This window comes from Heteronotia binoei, chromosome 13, assembly GCF_032191835.1.
Source record: "Heteronotia binoei isolate CCM8104 ecotype False Entrance Well chromosome 13, APGP_CSIRO_Hbin_v1, whole genome shotgun sequence".
Classification (NCBI taxonomy): Eukaryota; Metazoa; Chordata; class Lepidosauria; order Squamata; family Gekkonidae; genus Heteronotia; species Heteronotia binoei.
Genome location: NC_083235.1, coordinates 8,444,100 through 8,469,506, shown reverse-complemented (window position 1 = coordinate 8,469,506; position 25,407 = coordinate 8,444,100). Strand labels below are relative to the sequence as shown.

Here is a 25,407-nt window from a genome sequence, read left to right as displayed (position 1 = left end):
ACTCAGCCAGTTTTTGATCCACAAGAGGACCTGTCCTTTTACTCCATGACTCTCAAACTTTCTAAGGAGCCTTTGATGAGGAACTTTATCAAAAGCTTTCTGGAAGTCAAGGTAAACAACATCTATCGGGTCTCCTTTGTCCACACGTTTGTTCACCCCCCTCAAAGAAATGTAACAGGTTAGTGAGGCAAGATCTTCCCTTGCAGAACCCATGCTGAGTCTTCCTCAATAACCCGTGTTCATCAATGTGCCTACTCATTCTGTCCTTGATAATGGTTTCTACCAACTTTCCCGGTATTGAAGTCAGACTGCCTGGCCTGTAATTTCCCGGATCTCCTCTGGAACCCTTTTTAAAGATGGGGGTGACATTTGCTACCTTCCAGTCCTCAGGAATGGAGGCAGATTTCAATGAAAGATTACAGATTTTTGTTAGAAGATCCACAAGTTCAACTTTGAGTTCTTTCAGAACTCTCGGATGTATGCCATCTGGACCCGGTGACTTATTAGTTTTTAATTTGTCTATTAGTTGTAGGACCTCCTCTTTTGTCACCTCAATATGACTCAGGTCTTTCAACACCCCTTCCAATATTAGTGGTTCTGGGGCGGGCAAACACTTCTCATCTTCCACGGTGAAGACGGAGGCAAAAAATGCATTCAGCTTCTCAGCCATTTCCCCATCCTCCTTCAGTAATCCTTTTACCCCATGGTCATCCAAGGACCCCACTGCTTCCCTGGCTGGTTTCCTACTTCTAATATATTTGAAGAAATTTTTATTGTTGGTCTTTATGTTTTTTGCAATATGCTCCTCATAGTCCCTTTTTGCCTGCCTGATCACAGTCTTGCATTTGATTTGCCACTGCCTGTGTTCCCTTTTATTAATCTCACTTGGACTGGTTTTCCACCGCTTAAAGGAGTCCTTCTTACCTTTTACAGCTTCCATTACTTTGTTTGTGGCTTCTCATGGCTTCTCTTATGTTCTTTTGTGACACAGAGTGTTGGACAGGATGGGCCACTGGCCTGATCCAACATGGCTTCTCTTATGTTCTTATGTGACAGAGTGTTGGACTGGATGGGCCACTGGCCTGATCCAACATGGCTTCTCTTATGTTCTTATGTGACACAGAGTGCTGGACTGGATGGGCCATTGGCCTGATCCAACATGGCTTCTTTTATGTTCTTTTGTTACACAGAGTGTTGGACAGGATGGGCCATTGGCCTGATCCAACATGGCTTCTCTTATGTTCTTATGTGACACAGAGTGTTGGACAGGATGGGCCACTGGCCTGATCCAACATGGCTTCTCTTATGTTCTTATGTGACAGAGTGTTGGACTGGATGGGCCACTGGCCTGATCCAACATGGCTTCTCTTATGTTCTTATGTGACACAGAGTGCTGGACTGGATGGGCCATTGGCCTGATCCAACATGGCTTCTCTTATGTTCTTCTGTGACACAGAGTGTTGGACTGGATGGGCCATCGGCCTGATCCAACATGGCTTCTCTTATGTTCTTTTGTGACACAGAGTGTTGGACAGGATGGGCCACTGGCCTGATCCAACATGGCTTCTCTTATGTTCTTATGACAGATTACTGTTGCTCTCCAGAGAGCACTTCCCCTGGAGAAAATGGCTGCTTTGGAGGGTGACCTCCATGGCATTGTACCCTGCTGAGGTCACTTCCCAACCCCATCATCCCCAGCCTCCATCCCCAAGCCTCCGGGTATTTCCCCACCAGAACTGGCAACCCGAGACTATATATGTGCATTGTTGTAAGCCGCCTTCGACCATGCGAAAAGGTGGAGTATAAACGTTTTAATAAATAAAAATAAAATAATTTTTTTTTAAGAGAAAGAAAAACTTACTGGGGACGCCAGAAACGAGGCGCAGGGGCCGCAGGACACGGAACGCCCTTAAAGCCTTGACGTCAAATCCTCCGGGCTTCCCGCTCATATGATGGGCCTCCCCGGGCTTATGGGAAACTTGTTCCAAAATCACACTGAACAGCCTGTGGGTAAAATCAGAGGATGAGGTTGTTCTGGCACTCAGCCACGTACAAGCAGAAGAGAGCTAACTGGGTTCTAGGCCTGTGCCATTGCCAGTACCCACGGCTTTTTTTGTAGCAGGAACTCCTTTGCATATGAAACCACACCTCCCTGATGTAGCCAATCCAACTGGAGCTTACAGTAGGCCCTGTAGGAACAGCTCTGTAAACTCTTGGAGGATTGGCTACATCAGGTGGGTGTGGCCTAATATGCAAAGGAGTCCCTGCTACAAAAAAAGCCCTGCCGGTACCTTCGAAGTGTTGGACAAGCCCTGGAAGAATATAAGAACTGCCCTGCAAGATCAGACCAACAGATTCATCTAGTCCAGCATTCCTGTTTCCAACATTAGCTCACCAGATGACTCTGGCAGTCCTCAAACATCTGGTTAGAACATTCAGGCAGTGGCCTCCTCCCTCTTCTTTTTGTCTCAGCATCTGGTATCCAAAGAAAATGGGGGTTTCATTCCAGTCCAAGCTAGGGTTGTCAAGTCCCCAGCATTGCGCGGCGAGGGACTTTAACGCGCTGACGTCACCCGGAAGTGACGTCATCATGCTGGCGATGTTGCTTGTGGCCACTCTAGGCATTTCCGGGGAAACTCTGTGGGTTTCCCGGACGCTCGAGCCATTTGTGAGGGGAAAATTCTATGATACCTATTGTACCATAGAGTTTTCCCTCCCAAATGGCTAGAGTGTCCGGGAAAACCATAGAGTTTTCCCGGAAATGCCTAGAGTGGCCACGAGCAACATTGCTGGCCCTTCCGGGTGACATTATCATGCCAACGACATCCGGGGAGGTTCCTCCCACCCGTCCAATGTGGGCTGGCGGGTTGGGAACCTCCCAGGTGGGGGAACTCCCTAGTCCAAGCTGTTCTGCTAGATCAGTCCAGCGTGCTGCCTCTTAATAGCAAACAGCTTCTGGGAAGCTCGCAAGCTGTAGCTAGCATTCAAGGACCGTAGCACCTTAAAAACCAACAAGATTTTCAGGGTATGACTTTTTGAGAGCCATGGCTCCTTTTGTCAGATACTCTGAGAGCTTTGACTCTTGAAAGCTTATACCACAAAAATCTTTTTTGATCTCTAAGATGCTACTGGACCCCAGTCTAGCTGTTCTGCTGCAGTCCAATACAGCTGCTTAAAACAGTGGGGTTTCCATGTTCACATTTTCCTTGCTTGTGTGTTCCTGCTGCTTTGGTGTGTTTTTTATTTTGTGCGCACACATGTTTTGCTCCCTCTAGTGGCTGATTTGACATTACGTCTGGCATTAAAAACCTGCAGTAATCTTATGCTGGATATAATACCATGTAATATTGAATCGACCACTAGGGGGAGCAAAACATGTGAACGGAGGGGGGGGAAACAGGGATGGGATGCCCTGCCCCCACCTGGGGATCGTGCAACAAGAAAAAGTCACATGGATAAGTAAATGAAAGAAAAGCACAGCCCCGTGTATAAAGTACCTCTTGTCAAAAAATTCATAGAAATTCCGGATTTGCACAATGTATGCAGAGGATACTGAAAAAGTTCCAAGTATCACCGGCAGTTTAAAGGTACAACCAGTCTGAAGAGCTCCTGTTCCGCAATACTGCTGTATCCAAGCTATTATTTCACTCCTACTATTTGGCTTCACTCATCACACCGAAAATAAATCCTCATTTCATTTTCTCAGCATTTGCTGGTATACCTGCAAGCTGCCAGTGATACCTGGAACTTTTTCAGTATCCTCTGCATACATTGTGCAAACCCGGAATTTCTATGCATTTTCCATTAATTTTTTTATATCAGTCAAGAAATTGAAATTTCTCTATTAATCGGAGAAGGCATCTTTATTGGCCATTGTTTACGAGTACTTCATATTGGACAAAAGGGGCTTCATACACGGAGCCGTTGCTTTTCTTTCACCCACCTGCGGATTGGCAACCCTATCCACACAACAAGCGACCTTTCCGAGTGATTTGCACCCTCTCCTTTGGCCACGCTGAAAACTCACCCCACGACAACAATGACAAAGTCGAGAAGGTTCCAGCCGTTGCGGATGTAGGCACTGGGATGCATGACCAGACCGTAGGCGAGGATCTTGAGGAAAGTCTCCACCGTGAAGATGATGAGAAAGACGTATTCCACTTGCTCCTGCGGACGTGGAAGGAAGAAGGGCAGAAGAAGAAGAAGACATTGGATTTATATTCCGCCCTCCACTCAAGAGTCTCAGAGCGGCTCACAATCTCCTTTATCTCCCTCCCCCACAACAGACACCCTGTGAGGTGGGTGGGGCTGAGAGGGCTCTCACAGCAGCTGCCCTTTCAAGGACAACCTCTGCCAGAGCTATGGCTGACCCAAGGCCATTCCAGCAGGTGCAAGGGGAGGAGTGGGGAATCAAACCCGGTTCTCCCAGGCCTTTGCTTGTTTTCTCTCCCCTGGGAAACACTCCCATTTGGTTTGGATTCAAATCCAGAACTTAGCATCAAAGCTCCAAAATCAGGGAGATTCCAAAGATCTTCACACGAAAGGTATATACTTCCCATTCTGAAAAGCTAAATGCTAGGGTTGTCAATCCCCAGTTGGGGGCAGGGGGTCCCCGGGTTTGGAGGCCCTCTCCCCGCTTCAGAGTCATCAAAAAGCGGGGAGGGGGAGGGAAATGTCTCCTGGGCACTCCATTATTCCCTACGGAGACCGATTCCCATAGGGTATAACAGAGAATTGATCTGCAGGTATCTGGGGGTCTGGAGGGGCTGTTTTTTGAGGTAGAGGCACCAAATTTGCAGCATAGCATCCAGCGACTCTCTTCAAAACACCCTCCAGGTTTCAAAAAGATTGGACCAGGGGGTCAAATTCTGTGAGCCCCAAAAGAAGGTGCCCCATCCTTCATTATTTCCAGTGGAAGGAAGGCATTTTAAAAGGTGTGCGGTCCCTTTAAATGCGATGGCCAGAACTCCCTTTGTGCTTGTCACAACCTTGCTCCTGGCTCCACCCCAATGTCTCCTGGCTCCACCTCTAAACTCTCCTGGCTCCAACCCCAAAGTCCCCAGTTATTTCTTGAATTGGACTTGGCAACCCTACTAACTACTAAGGAGATACAGTTCAATTTAAATCCAGAAATATCTTAGCAAGAGTTTTGGAGTATAAGCTTTTGTGACTCAACAAGAGCCAGTTTGGTGTAGTGTTGAAGTGTGCGGACTCTTATCTGGGAGAACCGAGTTTGATTCCCCACTCCTCCACTTGCACTTGCTGGAATGGCCTTGGGTCAGCCATAGCTCTGGCAGAGGTTGTCCTTGAAAGGGCAGCTTCCATGAGAGCTTTCTCAGTCCCACCCACCTCACAGGGGGGGAAGATAAAGGAGATTGTGAGCCACTCTGAGATTCGGAGTGGAGGGTGGGATATAAATCCAATATCTTCTATGGAGATATAGTTAGATTTAAATCCAGAAACACCTTAGAAACCAGCAAGAGTTTTGGAATCATTAGAATCATAGAGTTGGAAGGGACCTCTAGGGTGATCTAATCCAACCCTCTGCACAATGCAGGAAACTCACAAACACCTCTCCCTAAATTCACAGGATCTTCATTGCTGTCAGATGGCCATCTAGTCTCTGTTTAAAAACCTCCAAGGAAGGAGAGCCCACCACCTCCCAAGGAGGAAGCCTGTTCCACTGAGGAATCGCTCTAACGGTCAGGAAGTTCTTCCTAATGTTGAGTCAGAAACTCTTTTGATTTAATTTCAACCCATTGGTTCTGGTCCTACCTTTCGAGGCCACAGAAAACAATTCCACACCACCCTCTATATGACAGCCCTTCAAGTACTTGAAGATGGTGATCATATCACCTCTCAGCTGCCTCCTCTCCAAGCTAAACATCCCCAGCTCCTTCAGCCTTTCCTCATAGGACTTGGTCTCCAGACCCCTCACCATCTTCATCACCCTCCTCTGGACCCGTTCCAGCTTGTCTATATTGTGGTGCCCAAACTGGAGTATAAGCTTTTGTGAGTTCAACGCCTTCGTCAGCCTGACAAAGAGAGCTGTGACTCTCAAAAGCTTACACCTAGAATTCCTGTCTCTCTCTAAGGTCCTACAGGACTCTAATCTATCTGTTCTACCGCAGAGCACAGGCCGAGACGTCTGCCTTCTGAAACCAGGGAGACAGTGGCTGGAAACTCCCAGGAAAGGGAGCAGGCAAGGATTTCTCTGGATTAGCACCCTCTCCATTCAAAACCGCCATGAGCCGCTTAGGGAGCCAGCACAGAACAAACGGGAGCGACACGCAACCAGAAACGCCGACAGGGGAAACAGCTGGGAGTACAACAGGGACACACACCCCGGCCGCAAGCCTAGCGATGCACGCATATGCGCGCTGATAAGCAAGTGAGTTCACGCATGAGGGCATGTAGTATTGGGGACACATACACAGAAAGAGAGAGAGATAAGGAAAGGCGTACGGAGTCTGCCTGCAAAATTTAGGCATCCTCGCTGATAAAGCCTCCTTGCTCTTCTCTTAAGAGCAGGAAAAAAAGGGCGATCTTAAAACAGGGCTGCCTCCTTCAAAGGCTGCTACAGTCAGTGAATGGATTTGAATCGCACTGCTTCCTTGCTTCTAAGCCTACCTATCCTCTCCTCTTAGAGTGCCAACCTCCTGGTGGGGCCTGGGTAGGGTTGCCAATCCCCAGGTGGAGGCAGGGGATCCCCTGATTTGGAGGCCCTCCCCCCGCTTCAGGGTCGTCAGAAAGCGGAGGGAGGGGAGGGAAATGTCTGCTGGGAACTCTGTTATTCCCTCTGGAGATTTATTCCTATAGAAAATAATGGAGAATTGATCTGCGGGTATCTGGGGCTCTGGAAGGGCTGTTTTTTGAGTTAGAGGCACCAAATTTTCAGTACAGCATCTAGTGCCTTTCTCCAAAATACCCCCCAAGTTTCAAAACGATTGGACCAGGGGGTCAAATTCTATGAGCCCCCAAAGAAGGTGCCCCTACCCTTCATTACTTCCTATGGAAGGAAGGCATTGAAAAGGTGTGCGGTCCCTTTAAATGTGACGGCCAGAACTCCCTTTGGAGTTCAGTTATGCTTGTCACAGCCTTGATCTTGGCTCCACCCCAATGTCTCCTGGCTCCACCCCCAAAGTCCCCAGATATTTCTTAAATTGGACTTGGCAACCCTAGGCCTGGGGATCTCCTGGAACGACAGTAATCTCCAGACGGCACAGATCGGTGCGCCCTGGAGAAAACAGCTGCTTCCAGGGCCGGATCTAGAGGGAGGCAGAAGGGGGTGCTTACCCCAGGCGCCAAATTGGGGATGGAGTCCATTGTATTCTACGGGACCATAAAATAGAATGGCTCATAAGGGGCGCCGTTTTTTAATTCCCCCCCCCCTCAAAAAACATGTAGATCCGGTCCTGGCTGCTTTGGAGGGTCGACTCCGTGCTTTTATACCCCTCTGAGGTCCCTCCCCAACCCCAAACTCTGCCCTCCTCAGGATCTAACCCCAAATCTTCGGGAATTTCCCCAACCCAGTTAGGATTGCCAGGTCCGATTCAAGAAAGATCCGGGGACTTTGGGGGGTGGAGCCAGGAGACATTGAGGGTGGAGCCAGAAGCAAGGTTGTGACCAGCACGGCTGAACTCCAAAGAGAGTCCTGGCCATCACGTTTCAAGGGACCGCACACCTTTCAAACGCCTTTCCTCCATCGGAAATAACGAAGGATAGGGGCCCCTTCTTGGGGAGCTCACAGAACTGGACTCCCTGGTCCAGTCTTTTTAAAACTTAGAGGGTGTTTTGGGGAGAGGCACCGGGTGCTATGCTGCAAATTTGGTGCCTTTACCTCAAAAAACAGCACCCCCAGAGTCCCAGATATCTGTGGATCAATTCTCCATTATAGACTATGGGGATCGGTCTCTGTAAGGAATAATGGAGGGCCCAGAAAATCTTCCCTCCCCCCGCCGCTTTCTGATGACCCTGCAGCAGGGGGAGGGCCTCCAAACCGGGGGATCCCGTTGCCTCCAACTGGGGATTGTAAGAAATAAAAAAAGGGGTCACAGTTAATAAGTCCAACTGGGGACAAGCAACCCTACTGGAGAAGATGGCTGCTTTGGAGGGTGGACTAGGGTTGCCAAGTCCAATTCAAGAAATATCTGAGGACTTTGGGGGTGGAGCCAGGAGACATTAGGGGTGGAGCCAAGATCAAGGCTGTGACAAGCATCATTGAACTCCAAAGGGAGTGCTGGCCATCACATTTAAAGGGACGGCACACCTTTTCAATGCCTTCCTTCCATAGGAAATAATGAAGGCTAGGGGCACCTTCTTTTGGGGCTCATAGAATTGGACCCCCCGGTCCAATCTTTTTGAAACTTGGTGGGTATTTTGGGGAGTGGCACTAGATGCTATACTGAAAATTTGGTGCCTCTAACCCCAAAACAGCCCCCCCCCCCAGAGCCCCAGATACCCGCGGATCAATTCTCCATGATTTTCTATGGGAATAAATCTCTATAGGGAATAACAGAGTTCCCAGCAGACATTTCCCTCCCCTCCCCCCATTTTCTGATGACCCTGAAGCGGGGGGAGGGCCTCCAAACCGGGGGATCCCCTGCCCCCACCTGGGGATTGGCAACCCTAGGGTGGACTCTATGGTATTATACCTCTTGGAGGTCCCTCCCCGCCCCACAAACTCTGCCCTCTTCAGGATCTACCCCAACATCTCCAGGAACTTCCCTCACCCAGAGCTGGCCACCCTTTCTCCTATACTGAGAACAAAACCCCAGCCCCTGGCCCCGCCACCATGCTTTTATAAGCCATAAAACCAGGCCTCAGATTCAGCAGGAGCTCAGCTCCTGAACCTTTCTGAGGGTTCCCCCCCTTCCTCCCCACCTACCTTGTCCATGGAACAGTAGGTGCAGCTGCATAACAATCCCTGGATTAGGAGAGCAGGTAGCCAGCCAGCCACCAGGGGCTTTGCCACGCCCCCAGCAACCCTCATTAACCCCTGGAGAAGCCCGCGCCACCCTTTCTCCACTTTTTATGTGATTTTGGACAGCGGGTGGCTTACTGGCCTTTTGACTTGGGGGGGGGCAGCCCAGGAGAGCCCCAGGCGAGCGAGGCCTTCTTGGGCTGGCGGAATCTCTAGCCAGCCCAAGCAGGTCTCATTCGCTCGGGACTCTCCTTTCTTGCATCGGGTTGCTTTTGGCTGGGGAGGAGGGAATATGCTAGTAAGCTGTGCAAATGAGCTCCACCACCTATTTTTCTACCAAACGACCCCTGCATAAAACACCACTCTTCTTCCAAGGTAAATGGACATATGAAGCTGCCTTATACTGAATCAGACTCTCTGTCCATCAAAGTCAGTATTGTCTACTCAGACTGGCAGCGGCTCTCCAGGGTCTCCAGCTGAGGTTTTTCACGCCTATTTGCCCGGACCCTTTTTTGGAGATGCCGGGGATTGAACCTGGGACCTTCTGCTTCCCAAGCAGATGCTCTACCACTGAGCCACCGTCCCTCCCCAAATGCAGTGTATGACCTGTGCGATTCTCAAAGTTTAAGCCGGATGCTAAGAGCGGGGGTGGGGTGGGGGAGAGAAAAACGAGATCCGGGTCTGTCCCTGACCTCTCTGGGGTCAAGTGTGTCTGGTTTTACTCTGGAAGGGAAAGCAGGGATCAGAAACTGGCCAAGGTCCAGTTTTAGTCGAGGGATTATTCTGGATTTACTCGGGGGAAGCTGAGATCAAAGTGCAGCCCTGACCCCAACCAGCAATCAGCGGATGATTTCAGATTCGGAGGGGAATTGTCGTCGCAAGACCCTCCTCTTAGTCCCGAAGGCAAAATTGCTTGATGGGGAGAGGCAGGCCGTTGCCTCATCTGTCCCCAGTCAGGTGGCGGCTTAACGGTTATTAAGAGATAATAGATTTAATTAGCATTAACGTGTTTATTTGGCAGAAATCGAGAGGTAAAGGTGGGATCCCGGAGAGAGAAGGAGGCCGCAGCAAAGAACTCGCTGACCTAGAAGCAGCGGCAACGGTGAGGCGGGACTCCTGGGTTCTTTGCAGGGGTGGAATTCTAGCAGGAGCTCCTTTGTGTATTAGGCCACACACCCCTGATGTAGCCAATCCTCCAAGAGGTTACAAGGCTCTCTTTTGTAAGCTCATGGAGGATTGGCTACATCACAGGAGTGTGGCCTAATATGGAAAGGAGCTCCTGCTAGAATTCCATCCCTCGTTCTTTGGAAAGAAACTCAGATGCATAAGAACATAAGAAGAGCCCTGCTGGATCAGGCCAAAGGCCAGTTTGGTGTAGGAGAGCCAGTTTGGTGTAGTGGTTAAGTGCGTGGACTCTTATCTGGGAGAACCGGGTTTGATTCCCCACTCCTCCACTTGCACCTGGTGGAATGGCCTTGGGTCAGCCATAGCTCTGGCAGAGGTTGTCCTTGAAAGGGCAGCTTCTGTCAGAGCTCTCTCAGCCCCACCCACCTCACAGAGTGTGTGTTGTGGGGGGGGGGGGAGATATAGGAGATTGTAAGCCGCTCTGAGTCTCTGATTCAGAGAGAAGGGCGGGGTATAAATCTGCAATTCTTCTTCTTCATCCAGTCTAACACTCTGTGTCACACAGTGGCCAAAAATACCAAGTGCCATCAGGAGGTCCACCAGTGGGGCCAGGATACTAGAAGCCCTCCCACTGTGCGCCCTCCACCCCCGAACCAAGAATACAGAGCATCACTGCTCCAGATATAAGAACATAAGAGAAGCCATGATGGACCAGGCCAATTGCCCATCCAGTCCAACACACTGTGTCACACAGTGGCCAATAAAACCAAGTGCCATCAGGAGGTCCACAAGTGGGGCTAGAAGCCCTCCCACTGTGCCCCCCCCCCCAGCACAAGAATACAGAGCATCACTGCCCCAGACAGAGAGTTCCAACAATACGATGTGGCTAAGAGCCACTGATGGACCTCTGCTCCAGATGTTCATCCAATCCCCTCTTGAAGCTGTCTAAGCTGTCTACGCAACACATGACAGCTAAGGGAGCCACAATTCTTGGGATCGCAGGAGTACAAGTCCTTCATTAAAGGCGGGGCTCTTATTCCAGGGCCTACTGGAAGCTCCAAGAGGATTGGCTACATCAGGGGTGTGTGGCCTAATATGCAAAGGCGTTCCTGCTACAACAAAAAGCCCTGATTAAAGGCCAATACAGCCCTGGAAAGAGCCCTGGTGCATCTCCCTGCCTTTCAGTGACAGAAACAAAGGCTTGAAAGCTGGCAATACTGTTGTGATTGCCTAACAACGACCAGTGAAAGCATTTGTTTCTTAAAACTAAAGGTACTTTAATTTTATAACACGGGTGCACATATGTGTGTATTTCACATTTTTCGGCAAACCTGGGGCTTTTCTCAGGTTTGTAGGAAGACCTGCCTTGTCTGTTCATAGCCCCAATCTCCAGATTTAAGTATCCACAAACAGGGCCATGTTGTGAATCCGATATGTCGATACTGCTGTCTTCTACTGAGTCAGATCATCAGTTCATCTATTCCCTAGCATCTTCAGATCTGCAACTACTGTTAATCATTTATTTCCATCCCTGGCATGAGGTCTGCACATAAGAACATGAGAAGCCATATTGGACCAGACCAATGGCCCATCCAGTCCAACACTCTGATCTTTTTCACACAGCCTAAGTATTCCGGTATGGCAGCTGGTCAGTTACTGAACAGTAACGGGTTTCTGTTGGCATTTCAGACAGACCCGATTCAGTAACTGGCTGCTACCGGAATACTCTCACCTTTTCACACAGTCCCGCGGCTGTCCCGGTAGTGAGGCGTGCCTGAGTCGTTACTAACAAAGAGCAGCTTCTTCCACTTTTCAACCCCTCCTTCCGGGTTGAAATCGCTATGGGGTGCTGTGTGAAATGTCCAGTATTTAACCCGGGAGCAGTTTTCGCGCCCTTTTTCGCCCGCCGGCGCACGATCTCCGGCTTTTTTTTTTTTTTGGAACGTCGGCTAAGATCGCTATAGCGCTATAGCGACATATCACAACAGCAGCACCATAGGGATGCCTGGATTGCATTAAGATGCCAGAGATCGCCGCCGCTGAAACTTGGTAACTTATCTCAATGGAGCCTAGCCATCTCTATGGTGGTGCTGTTGTGATACAATGCTATAGCGCTATAGTGCTATAGCGATCTTTACCCGATGTTCCAAAAAAAAAAAGCCGGAGATCGCACGCCGGCAGGCGAAAACGGCTGGCGCTGGTGGAAGCGAGATAAAAGCGGAACAGTGCGAAATGGCTTGCTTCAATCACGGAACCCTACCGGGGAAAAAAACATGTGTCTGAAAACTCCCATCCTTGTCTCGGATTACTGCAAGGCGGCACAATACCGACTCCCTTCCGGCTTCCACTGGTAAGTGTGAAAAGGGCCAGAGTAAGAATGTAACAATATAAGAGAAGCCATGTTGGGTCAGGCCAATGGGCCATCCAGTCCAACACTGTGTCACACAATGGCCAAAAAACCAGGTGCCATCAGGAGGTCCATCTGTGGGGCCAGGACACTAGAAGCCCTCCCACTGCAGCCGCCCCCCCAAAAGCACCAAGAATACAGAGCATCACTGCCCCAGACATAAGAACATAAGAGAAGCCATGTTGGATCCGGCCAATGGCCCTCCCAGTCCAACACTCTGTGTCACATAAGAACATAACAGAAGCCCTGTTGGATCAGGCCAATGGTCCATCCAGTCCAACACTCTGTGTCACATAAGAACATAAGAGAAGCCATGTTGGATCAGGCCAACGGCCCATCCAGTCCAACACTCTGTGTCACACATAAGAACATAAGAGAACCCATGTTGGATCAGGCCAATGGCCCATCCAGGTCAACACTCTGCGTCACATAAGAACATAAGAGAAGCCATGTTGGATCAGGCCAATGGCCCATCCAGTCCAACACTCTGTGTCACATAAGAACATAAGAGAAGCCATATTGGATCCAGCCAATAGCCCATCCAGTCCAACACTCTGTCACACAATGGCCTAAAAAACCAAGTGCCTTCAGGAGGTCCATCAGTGGGCCCAAGACACTAGGAGCTCCTCAGGGAACCAATTGCTAACCATGCGCCCTCTAAGCAAGAGTCTTGCCCACTTTCCTGAAACATGAGGCAGGGGCCACAATGGGGAACGGTGTTCAGAAGAGCCACAGGTGGCATGTCAAAGAGGCATATGTGGCTCCCAAGCCACTGAGTACCAGTGCTCATAGAATCACAGAGTTGGAAGGGGTCCTAGAGGCCATCTAGTCCAACCCCTGCTCAATGCAGGATCAGCCGAGAGCATCCCTGAGAAGTATTTGACCAACCACTGCTTCAAGACTACCAGTGAGGGGCAGGGCCAGCCCTAGACAGTCTGGAACCCTAGGCAAGGCTAATTTCTGCCCCCCCCACACACACTGATAACGTCATGAATTCACATGGAGGGGCACCCAATTTGGCGACCCCAGAATACCAGCGCTCTAGGCAAAGTGGCCTAGTTTGCCCAGTGGCTGAACCGGCCCTGGTGAGCAAGAGCTCACCACCTCCCTAGGTAGCTGACTAGAGCAAGGCGTAATCTAAGCTCTCAGGCTAAGGTTGCCAGGTCAAATTCAAGAAATATCTGGGGAGGTTGGAGGTGGAGCCAGGAGACATTGTGGGTGGAGCTAGGAGACAATGGGGGTGGAGCTAGGAGACAATGGGGGTGGAGCCAGGAGCAAGGGTGTGACAATCACAATTGAAATCCGAAGGGAGTTCTGGTCATCACATGGAAAGGGACCGCACATCTTTCAAATGCCTTCCTTTGGAAATAATGGAGGATAGGGGCACCTTCTTTTGGGGCTCATAGAATTAGACCACCTGGTCCAATCCTTTTGAAATGTGGGGGGTGTTTTAAGGAGCAGCTTTGGATGCTATGCTGCAAATTTGGTGCCTCTGCCTCAAAGAAAATAGCCAGAACCCCAGATACCCGCAGATCAATTCTCCATTATACCCTATGGGAATTGGTCTCCATAGGGAATAATGGAGTGCTCAGCAGACATTTCCCTCCTGCTTTCTGATGCCCCTGAAGCAGGGAGGGAGGGCCTCCAAACCAGGAGATCCCCTGCCCCCACCTCGGATTGGCCACCCAGCCTCAGGCTGATATTTTCCCCTTCCCCTGTCGTACATGGTCTTTTGAGCTGGAGATGCCCACAACTGAGCTTGGGACGTCTAAGAAAATATTTCTGATTCGGAAACAGGGGTTTTTGTAGAAAAATAGGTGGTGGAGCTCATTAGCATAACTCATTCGTGTATGCCACCCCCCCTAGCCAAAAGCAACCCAATTCAAGAAAGGAGAGTCCCGGGTGAGCGAGTCCTGCTTGGGCTGGCTAGAGATCCAGCCAGTCTAAGCAGGCCTCACTAGTCCGGAGCTCTCCTAGGCTGTCCCCCCCGCAGTCAAAAGGCCAGCAAACTGTCTGCTGCCCAAAATCACATAAGAAGTGAAGAAAGGGTGGTGTGGGCTTCTCCAGGGGTTAATGAGGGCTGCTAGGGGCGTTGCAAAGCCCCTGGGAGCTGGCTGGCTGCCCGCTCTCCTAATCCAGGGATTGTTATGCAACTGCACCTACTATTCAATGGACAAGGTAGGTGGGGAGGAAGAGGGAGAACCCTCAGAAAGGTTCAGGAGCTGTGCTCCTGTGAGCTCCTGCTGAATCTGAGGCCTGTACGGAAATATACCCGCTTCCCCTCTCCATCCATCCACGGCTTTCAGAAAGGCACTTACCAAATTGTGGTTGGCGACGTTGGAGTCGTCCTCCGGGAAAGGGATATAGACCCCTAAGGCCACGCAGTTGGCGAAGATGGTCATGAGGATGAGGATGTCGAAGGGTCTGGGAAGAGCCTGGTTAAGGAACCACCTTGGAATCTCCTTTCCCCCTCCTCTTCCCCGAACCAGCCCCCCCCCCTCACAGCCAGCCCTGCCCCATCGGTCAAAGGCAAAAAAAGGATGCTTCCATTCGACGATGTTGATAGCAGCCTGGCGAATGGGGTTGTTCAACCTGAGGCAGAAGAGGGCTCGCGGGGACCGGTGCACCACGTTGGTGCCCTGAGTCTTGTGCTTGTTGTGCTGGAGGCGCTTCCTCTGTCCGCCGCTGCCTGTCGAGCCCAGGGTGTCCGTGCCTCCGTTGGTGAGCGTCCATGCCAGGGCTTGGCCCGTGGCCTCCACAAAAGCCTCGGCTGCCGAACGGGGCGGTGTCTCGGGACTGCCAGCCGCTACGGGGCAGGGAGGGGAAAACGGATGCCGAGGCGGTTATTGGTTATCCTGCTCCATTTCTCAGTCCAGACAGAGGTGCCAAGTGTTGTTACCCTCCCTGAAAACTCCTGTTTCTGGTCACATAGTGAGAAGACAACTCGCTGGGCAAGACAATCAAGCCAGGAAAAGCGCAAGGCATCAGGAATAGAAGAAAGTGCCAAAAGGGATGGATGGACTCAATCGAAGAGGCCACCGCTCTCCGTTTGAAAGACGTAAGCACAGCTGTTAAAATTTTGGAGGTTGTTAATTCATAGAGTCGCCATAAGTCAGAAGTATGGCTGCCGAGCTCCTGCTCTGGGCTGAGATTCCCCCGCCCAGCAGGTTCTCAACCTGCTGCATTGGGCTGGTGGGGGGAACCTCTCCCTATGTCGCCGGCATGATGGCGTCACCCGGAAGTGACGTCATCATGCCGGCAACGTCCCTGTGTGGCCGCTCTAGGCATTTCCGGGAAAACTTTATGGTTTTCCCGGATGCTCTAGCGATTTGGGCAGGAAAACATTTATGGTACTGACTTGGCAACCCTAGAAGAAGAAGGAGAAGATGAAGATATTGGATTTATAACCTGCCCTCCACTCCGAAGAGTCTCAGAGCAGCTCACAATCTCCTTTCCCTTCCTCCCCCACAACAGACACCCTGTGAGGTAGATGAAGATACTGGATTTATATCCCGCCCTCCACTCTGAAGAGTCTCAGAGCGGCTCACAGTCTCCTTTCCCTTCCTCCTCCACAACAGACACCCTGTGAGGTAGATGAAGATATTGGATTTATATCCCACCTTCCACTCCGAAGAGTCTCAGAGCGGCTCACAATCTCCTTTACCTTCCCCCCCACAACAGACACCCTGTGAGGTAGATGAAGATATTGGATTTATATCCCGCCTTCCACTCCGAAGAGTCTCAGAGCGGCTCGCAATCTCCTTTACCTTCCTCCCCCACAACAGACACCCTGTGAGGTAGATGAAGATATTGGATTTATATTCCGCCCTCCACTCCGAAGAGTCTCAGAGCGGCTCACAATCTCCTTTCCCTTCCTCCCCCACAACAGACACCCTGTGAGGTGGGTGGGGCTGGAGAGGGCTCTCACAGCAGCTGCCCTTTCAAGGACAACCTCTGCCAGAGCTATGGCTGACCCAAGGCCATGCCAGCAGGTGCAAGTGGAGGAGTGGGGAATCAAACCCAGTTCTCCCAGATAAGAGTCCGCACACTTCACCACTACACCAAACTGGCTCTCAGAAGTGACACGATGCCTCATAACTCCACTTGCTGGACTCTTAAAAAGACAGAAGCCAGTGAGCATGAAAATACAACAGAGCTTGCTCCAGAGCGAGATTGTGTCACAAGAGGCCTCTGTGAACTCAGGTCAAAGTTAAACTCTCCTTGTACCTTTAGTGTGGGCTCGGCCCTTTACAACTTACCCAGCCCCCTTCACAGGAAGGCCTCAAACAGGGCCGGCACTAGACTGTCTGGCACCCTAGCAAGGCTAACTTATGGGGCTCCCCCACTGCACTGATAACACCACTGAGTCACATGGGAGGGACACCCAATTCGGCACTCCCCATAAGGCCAGCGCCCTAGGCTATTGCCTCGTTTGCTTACTGGCAGGCCCGGCCCTGGCCTCAGATGCACCCGGTCTGACTTTAGCAGCAAATCCCTACCCGTCTATCTAGGGCTGGTTACCGTTCCAATTCTCAAGTGCCCTGAATCCTCCTGCTTTGTCTCCCAGCCTCTTTTCAGACCTAGACAGAACGATGCCCCACTTAGGGTTGTCAGGTGCCCCCCTTGCTACCGGCAGGGGATGGGAGGTTAGGGTTGCCAGATCCAGGTTGGAAAACTCCTAGAGATGTGGGGATAGAGCCTGCGGCAGACAAAGACTGGCCACAGAGCCCCCCCCCCCCCTCCAAAGCAGCCCTTTCCTCCAAGGGGACTGATCTCTGTAGTCTGGAGAGGAGCTGGAATTCCGGGGGATCCCCAGGTCCCACCTGGAGGCTGGCATCCCTGAACCTCAGTGGGGCACAAGGCCACAGAGTCCCCCCTCCAAAGCAGCCCTTTCCTCCAGGGGAACTGATCTCTGCAGTCTGGAGAGGAGCTGGAATTCTGGGGGATCCCCAGGTCCCCCCTGGAGGCTGGCATCCCTGAACCTCAGTGGGGCACAAGGCCACAGAGTTCCCCCTCCAAAGCAGCCCTTTCCTCCAGGGGAACTGATCTCTGCAGTCTGGAGAGGAGCTGGAATTCCGGGGGATCCCCAGGTCCCACCTGGAGGCTGGCATCCCTGAACCTCAGTGGGGCACAAGGCCACAGAGTCCCCCCTCCAAAGCAGCCATTTCTTCCAGGGGAACTTATCTCTGTAACCTGGGGATGTGTTGTAATTCTTGGGGATCCCCAGGTCCCACCTGGAGGCTGGCAACCCTAGCTCATCATGCCCAATTTTGCCCAACTGACCTGAATAGCCGCACTCTGGGTCGCCTACCTCCAACAAACACCCTCCGCAACTGGACTTGCCTCAGCACCCCTGGCTTGCTATTATTTTATTTCCCCCAGTAGCCCTTCGATGAGCCTCTCGGATATCCTGAAGCTTTTATCCCGCAACGGTTTTGCCCCTGCCCGTCAGCCCCTGCGCATGAATACGGGGGCTCACTCACGTCTTCCATTGCACTCCATCCTGCAAGACCGTCGCTGGGGGGTGGCGTAAGCTTCTTCAGCCCAAGTCTCTCCCCACCTCGCAAGGGGGACCCCTCATTCTTCCGGCCTCTCTCCCGCGACCTGGAGGTAGGGTCAAATGAATCCCGAGGGCTCTCATGGAAGGGCAGAGGCCTTGCCACCCCCTCGGCCCTGCCCCGCACAGCTGTACCGTCGCTTCCACCCCAGGGGGGGTCCCTCGGTGAGGAATCTGTGTCCGTTTGACGCTCCCTCTCTCTCTCCCCGTCGCTTTCCCTGCTTCGTTCCCTCGCTCGGTTGAGGATTAAGGCAGATTGCCTACTTTAAAGGGCAGTGCAGGGAGGAGGGAGCTCACAGCTGGTTAGGTCACTGAATGTGAAGCGCCGGGGACATCCCAGCTAGCCCGGCTGCCTAGGCCCAGGAAAGAGCAGCGCTGTCAATGGTTTGAGCGTAACAAGTAGGGTTGCCAATCCCCAGGTGAGGCAGGGGATTCCCCCATTTGGAGACCCTCCCCCCGCTTCAGGGTCATCAGAAAGCAGCGGGGCGGGGGAAATGTCTGCTGGACACTCCATTATTCCCTATGGAGACCGATTCCCATAGGATATAATGGAGAATTGATCCGCGGGTATCTGGGGCTCGTGCTGTTTTTTTGAGGCAGAGGCGCCAAATTTGCAGCATAGCACCTGCAGACCCTCCTCAAAACACTCCGCAAGTTTCAAAAGGATTGGACCAGGGGGTTCGATTCTATGAGCCCCAAAAGAAGATGCCCCATCCTTCATGATTTCCAAAGGAGGGAAGAAGAAGAAGATATTGGATTTATATCCCGCCCTCCACTCTGAAGAGTCTCAGAGGGGCTCCCAATCTCCTTTCCCTTCCTCCCCCACAACAGACACCCTGTGAGGTAGATGAAGATATTGGATTTATATCCCGCCCTCCACTCCGAAGAGTCTCAGAGCGGCTCACAATCTCCTTTCCCTTCCTCCCCCACAACAGACACCCTGTGAGGTAGATGAAGATATTGGATTTATATCCCGCCCTCCACTCCGAAGAGTCTCAGAGCGGCTCACAATCTCCTTTCCCTTCCTCCCCCACAACAGACACCCTGTGAGGTAGATGAAGATATTGGATTTATATCCCGCCCTCCACTCCGAAGAGTCTCAGAGGGGCTCACAATCTCCTTTCCCTTCCTCCCCCACAACAGACACCTTGTGAGGTGGGTGGGGCTGAGAGAGCTCTCCCAGAAGCTGCCCTTTCAAGGACAACCTCTGCCAGGGCTGTGGCTGACCCAAGGCCATGCTAGCAGGTGCAAGTGGAGGAGTGGGGAATCAAACCCTATGAGGTGGGTGGGGCTGAGTGGGCTCTCACAGCAGCTGCCCTTTCAAGGACAACCTCTGCCAGCTCTATGGCTGACCCAAGGCCATGCTAGCAGGTGCAAGTGGAGGAGGGGGGAATCAAACCCGGTTCTCCCACATAAGAGTCCGCACACATAACCACTACGCCAAACCAAAAGGCTTTTAAAGGGTGTGTGGTCCCTTTCAATGGGATGGCCAGAACTCTCTTTGGAGTGCAATTATGCTTATCACAGCCTTGCTCCTGGCTCCACCCCCAAAGTCCCCAGGTATTTCTTGAATCGAACCTGGCAACCCTAGTAACAAGGGACACAGAGGCTAGGGCGGGGGTAGAGAACATTGGCTCTCCAGATGTTTTTGGCCTACAACTCCCATTAGCCCCAGCCATTGGCCATGCTGGCTGGGGCTGATGGGAGTTGTAGGCAAAAAAACATCTGGAGAGCCAACGTTCCCTACCCCTGGGCTAGAGTGACCGTCTAGGTATGATAGAAATGAGGGCAGGAGACATGGAAAGGACCAAGATTGTGCAAAAACCACATTCGTTAATTTGCCAGTTTGTTGTAGCAGTGAAGTATGCAGACTCTTATCTGGCAGAACCAGGTTTGATTCTCCGCTCCTCCACTTGCACCTGCTGGAGAGAGTAATCTCTCCGATTCTCGGGTCCTTGGCGGGCGGGCAGGAGGATGAGCAAATTGCCTTCCTCCTGTCTGACGCTCATTCTGATGTTTCATCTAAGACTGCCCGTTTCTGTTACGCTGCTCAGTTGGAAAGGAGGGAAATTGAGCGTGTAAATCTTGGTTATGAGTTTTAACAATATGTGTAATAGTAGGAGTCAGGAATTTTGTGTAAGAGGTGATGGGTTTGTTTTTATGTTTTTGTTTGTATTAAGCTGGTCGGATGACCGTGAATAAAGACCTAACTAACTAACTAACCATGGCCTTGGGTCAGCCATAGCTTTTGCAAGTGTTGTCCTTGAAAGGACAGGTTGTGGGAGAGCTCTCTCAGCTCTACCTATCTCTCAGGGTGTTTGTTGTGGGGGAGGAAGATAAAGGAAATTGTGACCAATGTTCCTCTAAGCTTCAGAGTCTTGTGAGCAAAAATTCTACTTTGTGAGCTACTAGCAATAGAGCTGTGAGCTACTGCATAAAGCAGTGTGCTCTGGGGACACCTTTCCCAAGCTAAGACAAAAATGTGTGAGCTGGAGGCTAAAAATCTGTGAGCTAGCTCACGCTAACTCAGCTTCGAGGGAACATTGATTGTGACCACCCTGAGACTCTGAGATTCGGAGTATAGGGCGGGATATAAATCCAATAATTCAAGCTCCTGTATTAAAAACCTTTTCCTTTAAATTTAGGTTCCTTGCATGTTGCTTGAGCAAAAGGCCATACATGTGACCTACAGAAGGGTCCGAACAGGGTTGCCAACCTCCAGGTGAGGCCTTAGGATCTCCTGCCATCATTACTGATCTCATAGCAACATAAGAAAAGCATGTTGGATCAGGGCAACGGCCCATCCAGTCCAACGCTCTGTGTCACACAGTGGCCAAAAAAACCCAGGTGCCATCAGGAGGTCCACCAGTGGGGCCAGGACACTAGAAGCCCTCCCACTGTGCCCCGCAAGCACCAAGAATACAGAGCATCACTGCCTCAGACTGAAGAACATAAGAGAAGCCATGCTGGATCAGGCCAGTGACCCATCCAGTCTAATACTCTGTCACACAGTGGCGAAAAAAAACCAGATGCCATCAGGAGGTCCATCAGCGGGGCAGGATACTAGAAGCCCTACCACTGTGCCCCCCCATGCACCAAGAATACAGAGCATCACTGCCCCAGACATAAGAACATAAGAAAAGCCATGTTGGATCAGGCCAATGGTCCAGCCAGTCCAACACTCTGTGTCACACAGTGGCCAAAACCCAGGTGCCATCAGGAGGTCCACCAGTGGGACCAGGACACCACAAGCCCTCCCACTGTTGACCCCTCCCTCCCCAAGCACCAAGAATACAGAGCATCACTGCCCCAGACATAAGAACATAAGAGAAGCCATGTTGGATCAGGCTAATGGCTCATCCAGTCCAACACTCTGTGTCACACAGTGGCAAAAAAACCCCCAGGTGTCATCAGAAGGTCCACCAGTGGGGCCAGGACATTAGAAGTCCTCCCACTGTGCCCCCCCCGCAAGCACCAAGAATACAGAGCATCACTGCCCCAGACATAAGAACATAAGAGAAACCATGTTGGATCAGGCTAATGGCTCATCCAGTCCAACACTCTGTGTCACACAGTGGCCAAAAAAAAACCCCAGGTGCCATCAGGAGATCCATCAGCGGGGCCAGGACACTAGAAGCCCTCCCACTGTGCCTTCCCCCCACAAGCACCAAGAATACAGAGCATCACTGCCCCAGATAGAGAGTTCCAACCATATGCTGTGGCTAAGAGCCACCGATGGACCTCTGCTCCATAGTTTGATCCGATCCCCTCTTGAAGCTATGCTTGTAGCCACCGCCAGAGTACAGGGATCAGTTTCTCTGGAGAAAATGGAAGCATTATAACCTGCTGTGGTCCCTCCCTGCCCCCAAATCCACCATCCCCAGGGTCCATCCCCAAATCACCAAGAATGTCCCAACCCGGAGTTGGCAACCTTCTAAACATATAGTAATGTAAATGGAACAAGAACTCCCCAGGGTGCCAGCTCCATCTGCTAGCTAGCTGCCCATGGGGAATCTTTCCACTGCTCTCTTGCTCTCCATCCTTTGGGCTCCTCTTCTTGAATTCACCCTCCAGTCAGTGGGGGCAGCCCTTTCTTCCCTCCGCAGGCACCTCCGGGGACCCTGTAGCTTATCAGGAACCGAGTCTCTGAAAGAGTCACGACTATACCAAAAACAATGGCATTTAGATCTGAAAAACCGGCTAACTGAATCAGATTGGAATTGCATTTGGTCCTCACCTGGTTTCACTTTAAAGATCGTAAATGTGAAATTTGCAGGCCATTAAAACGCTAACAAGATGGCACCTAACCAACTCTACACAACACCGTTTTGATTCCTCGGTTTCGCCCTATTGCTCGAGAAATTGGGGTCAGTTTGCAACTTACCTGCATGTTCGGTGGACTTGTCCGGCTACTCAACAGTTTTGGTCACAAATTATCGCAGCAATCAGTGAGATGTTACATTTGCAGATCCCTTTCGACCCTGAGTCGATCCTGCTAGATAAATGGAACGATGCGACAGTACTGAAAAGTAAAAGAAATATGTTGTCAATTCTTTTATCTATAGCTAAATCCATGATAGCAAACAGACGGCAAGATAAAAACTCACCTATGCTTGAAACCTGGAAAGAAAAAAATCTGGGACTCTTTTGTCCTCTCAAAATTAGCATATGGAACTCTAAACGTTTCACCTAAAATCTGTGAAAGAAATGTAATTGACCAATGGTTCCCAGTAGTGACATACCTGTCCAATGAAAATATTATTCCTAGAAATGCTTTGTATGAGAAAATGATTTATTTTTGAAGAATAGGCTTGCCAGTCCCCAGGTCCCAGCGGAGGTTCTTCCGCTTTCCCAGGCTCCTTCCCGCCCCCAGTCAGCTGGCTGGTGGGGGGAAGCCCCGCCCCCACAGCCACTGTGTGACTTTCCACCTCCGGAGGCTTCAGTCTCCGAATGGAAAGGCTTCCTCTTGGAAGAGAGAGAGAGAACTGTGACTCACCCAAGGACACTCAGCTGGCTGCATGTGGAGGAAAGAGCTGGAGAAAATGGTGTGTCTGTGTTACTTTGAAGAAGTTGGCAGCAACTCGTGAGTAGAGAGGCCAGTCCCTCGCTTCAGAGTTGCCAGAAACGGCGGGAGGGGGGAGGGAAATGTCTGCTGGGCCCTTCATTATTCCCTATGTGGAGATCGATTCTCATAGGGTATGATGGGGAATTGATCTGGAGGTATCGGGGGTTCTAGGGGGGCTGTGTTTTGAGGTAGAGGCACCAAATTTTCAGTATAGCATCTAGTGCATCTCCCCAAAATACCCCCCAAGTTTCAAAACGATTGGACCAGGGGGTCCAATTCTATGAGGCCCCAAAGAAGGTGCCCCTATCCTTCATTATTTCCTATGGAAGGAAGGCATTTAAAAAGATGTGCTGTCCCTTTAAATGTGATGGCCAGAACTCCCTTGGAGTTCAATTATGCTCATCACACCCATGCTCCTGGTTCCGCCTCCGAGGTCTCCTGGCTCCACCCCCAAAGTCTCCTGGCTCCACCCCCAGAGTCCCCAGATATTTCTTGAATTGGACTTGGCAACCCTTTCTCCTTATGTGATTTTGGGCAGCGGGGGCTCGCTGGCCTTTTGACTGAGGGAGTGGTGGCTCAGGAGAGCCCCAGGTGAGCGAGGCCAGCTCAAGCAGGCCTCGCTTGCCTGGGGCTCTCCTCTGGTGGGGGGGCGGCATACGCTAATGAGTTATGCTGATGAGCTCCACCACCTATTTTTCTACAAAATGACCTCTACTGACCACCGTACCCTCATCCAACGTACAACATCAACTGGAGAGGGAAGAAGAAGGAGGAAGAGGAAGGAGGAGAAGGTTGGATTTATACCCTGCCATTCACTCGGTGTCTCAGAGCAGCTTACAATCTCCTTCCGTTCTTCTCCCCACAACAGACACCCCTGTGAAGTAGGTGGGGCTGAGAAAGGTCTGAGAGACTACCCTTGAGAGAACGGCTCGGAGAGAATTGTGACTCACCCAAGGACACCCAGCTGGCTGCATGTGGAGGAAAGAACTGGAGAAAATAGGTTCCGCCGCCCCTTGCTTTGCTTCCAAGCCAAATGGAATTCATCCTAAGGCAGAAGTGGCGAACTCATTCTTTACGAGGGCCAGATCTGACACGTCGCTTTGTCGAGCTGGGCCACGCGTGCCGTCAAATGTAATGCCAGGTATGGGAGATATAAACTTTGTAACAGAGGCAAGCCCAATTAATTTTTAACCCCAAATTAGACTTTTTTAACCCAGAATTACAGTCTGCCGCTCTTAGCTGCTACACCAGACCGGAACCATATCACCGATAGTTATCTACCGACTGATAAGAACTATGACAAAACACATACCCTAATTACTGCATAACAATTGAGACTAGGAGTATTGCTTTAAAAACAACTTGAAATGAAATAAACATGCATACAAACATTTAAAAAGCATTTAGGGAAAAGTGGGGTAGAAATCTAATCAATAAGTAAATAAAATGCAAAGGAATCATACATCTCAACTACTGGGTTACTTTAAACCAGCAGCTAAGGCTGCCAACCTCCAGGAACTGCTTCCTTCTCCCTATATTTTGCTTCCTTCTGCATGACAACTTGCTTTGTAAGGCTTTCTTGATTGCACAGGAGCTACAGAGCAAAACCTCTGTTTCCTCCATTGGCTGAGGCTCTTCCCTTGGGGAGGAAGGGGGGGGGAGGAAAGCTTACTTTGCCAGGCTCTCTCAATTGCACAGCACAGCTACTGAGCCAAGCCTCTCTTGCTTCTATTGGCTGAGGCTCCCCCCCTCGCCCTTTAGGGAAGGAAGGAAAGAGCCAGAGCTTCCTTTGCCTAGTTCCCTGAATCCTATGGGACTCTAAATGTTTCACTTAAAATCTATGAAAGAAATGTAATTGACCAATGGTTCCCAGCAGTTGCATACCTGTCAAATGAAAATATTCTTCCTAGAAATGCTTTGTATGAGAAAATGATTTATTTTTGAAGAATAGGCTTGCCAAAATTCAAAAATACAATTCAAAGCGTCCACAGAAAGAGACAAAGCTCTGAAATACATCAGTTACTCGCGAAGGTGCTGGCAAATTTCTTCAATGGTGATAGTGGCACGTTTCCGGTATATCGGTATGTTTTGGTAGTGACCTTCAGAGAACCACTAATGCCACTGAGGAAATTGATAAACAAACTAATGCACCTTATTAGATGAAGCATTTGTTCCAGCTATTTGAAATAAGTGTGTCAGACGAAGGTCGCTACCGAAACATGCCCATACACTGGAAGTGTGTCACTATCACAGAAGAAATTACCAGCACCTTCTCGAGTCACTGATGTATTTCAGAGCTTTGTCTCTTTTTCTTTGAATCCTAGTTTTGA

General features: G+C 50.7%; 1 protein-coding gene across 1 annotated transcript in view; it reads right to left on the bottom strand.

Annotated features, from left to right (window-relative positions):
- CACNA1F (calcium voltage-gated channel subunit alpha1 F) overlaps positions 1–25,407 on the bottom strand; it is a 157,796-nt gene that overhangs the window by 131,821 nt on the left and 568 nt on the right. Inside the window, exons 2-5 of the mRNA XM_060253249.1 lie at positions 15,000–15,300; positions 14,774–14,879; positions 4,028–4,167; positions 1,862–2,004 (exon numbers count right to left, since the gene is read on the bottom strand). Coding sequence (XP_060109232.1) covers positions 1,862–2,004; positions 4,028–4,167; positions 14,774–14,879; positions 15,000–15,300 — 690 coding nt within the window. The remainder of the gene's footprint in view (positions 1–1,861; positions 2,005–4,027; positions 4,168–14,773; positions 14,880–14,999; positions 15,301–25,407) is intronic.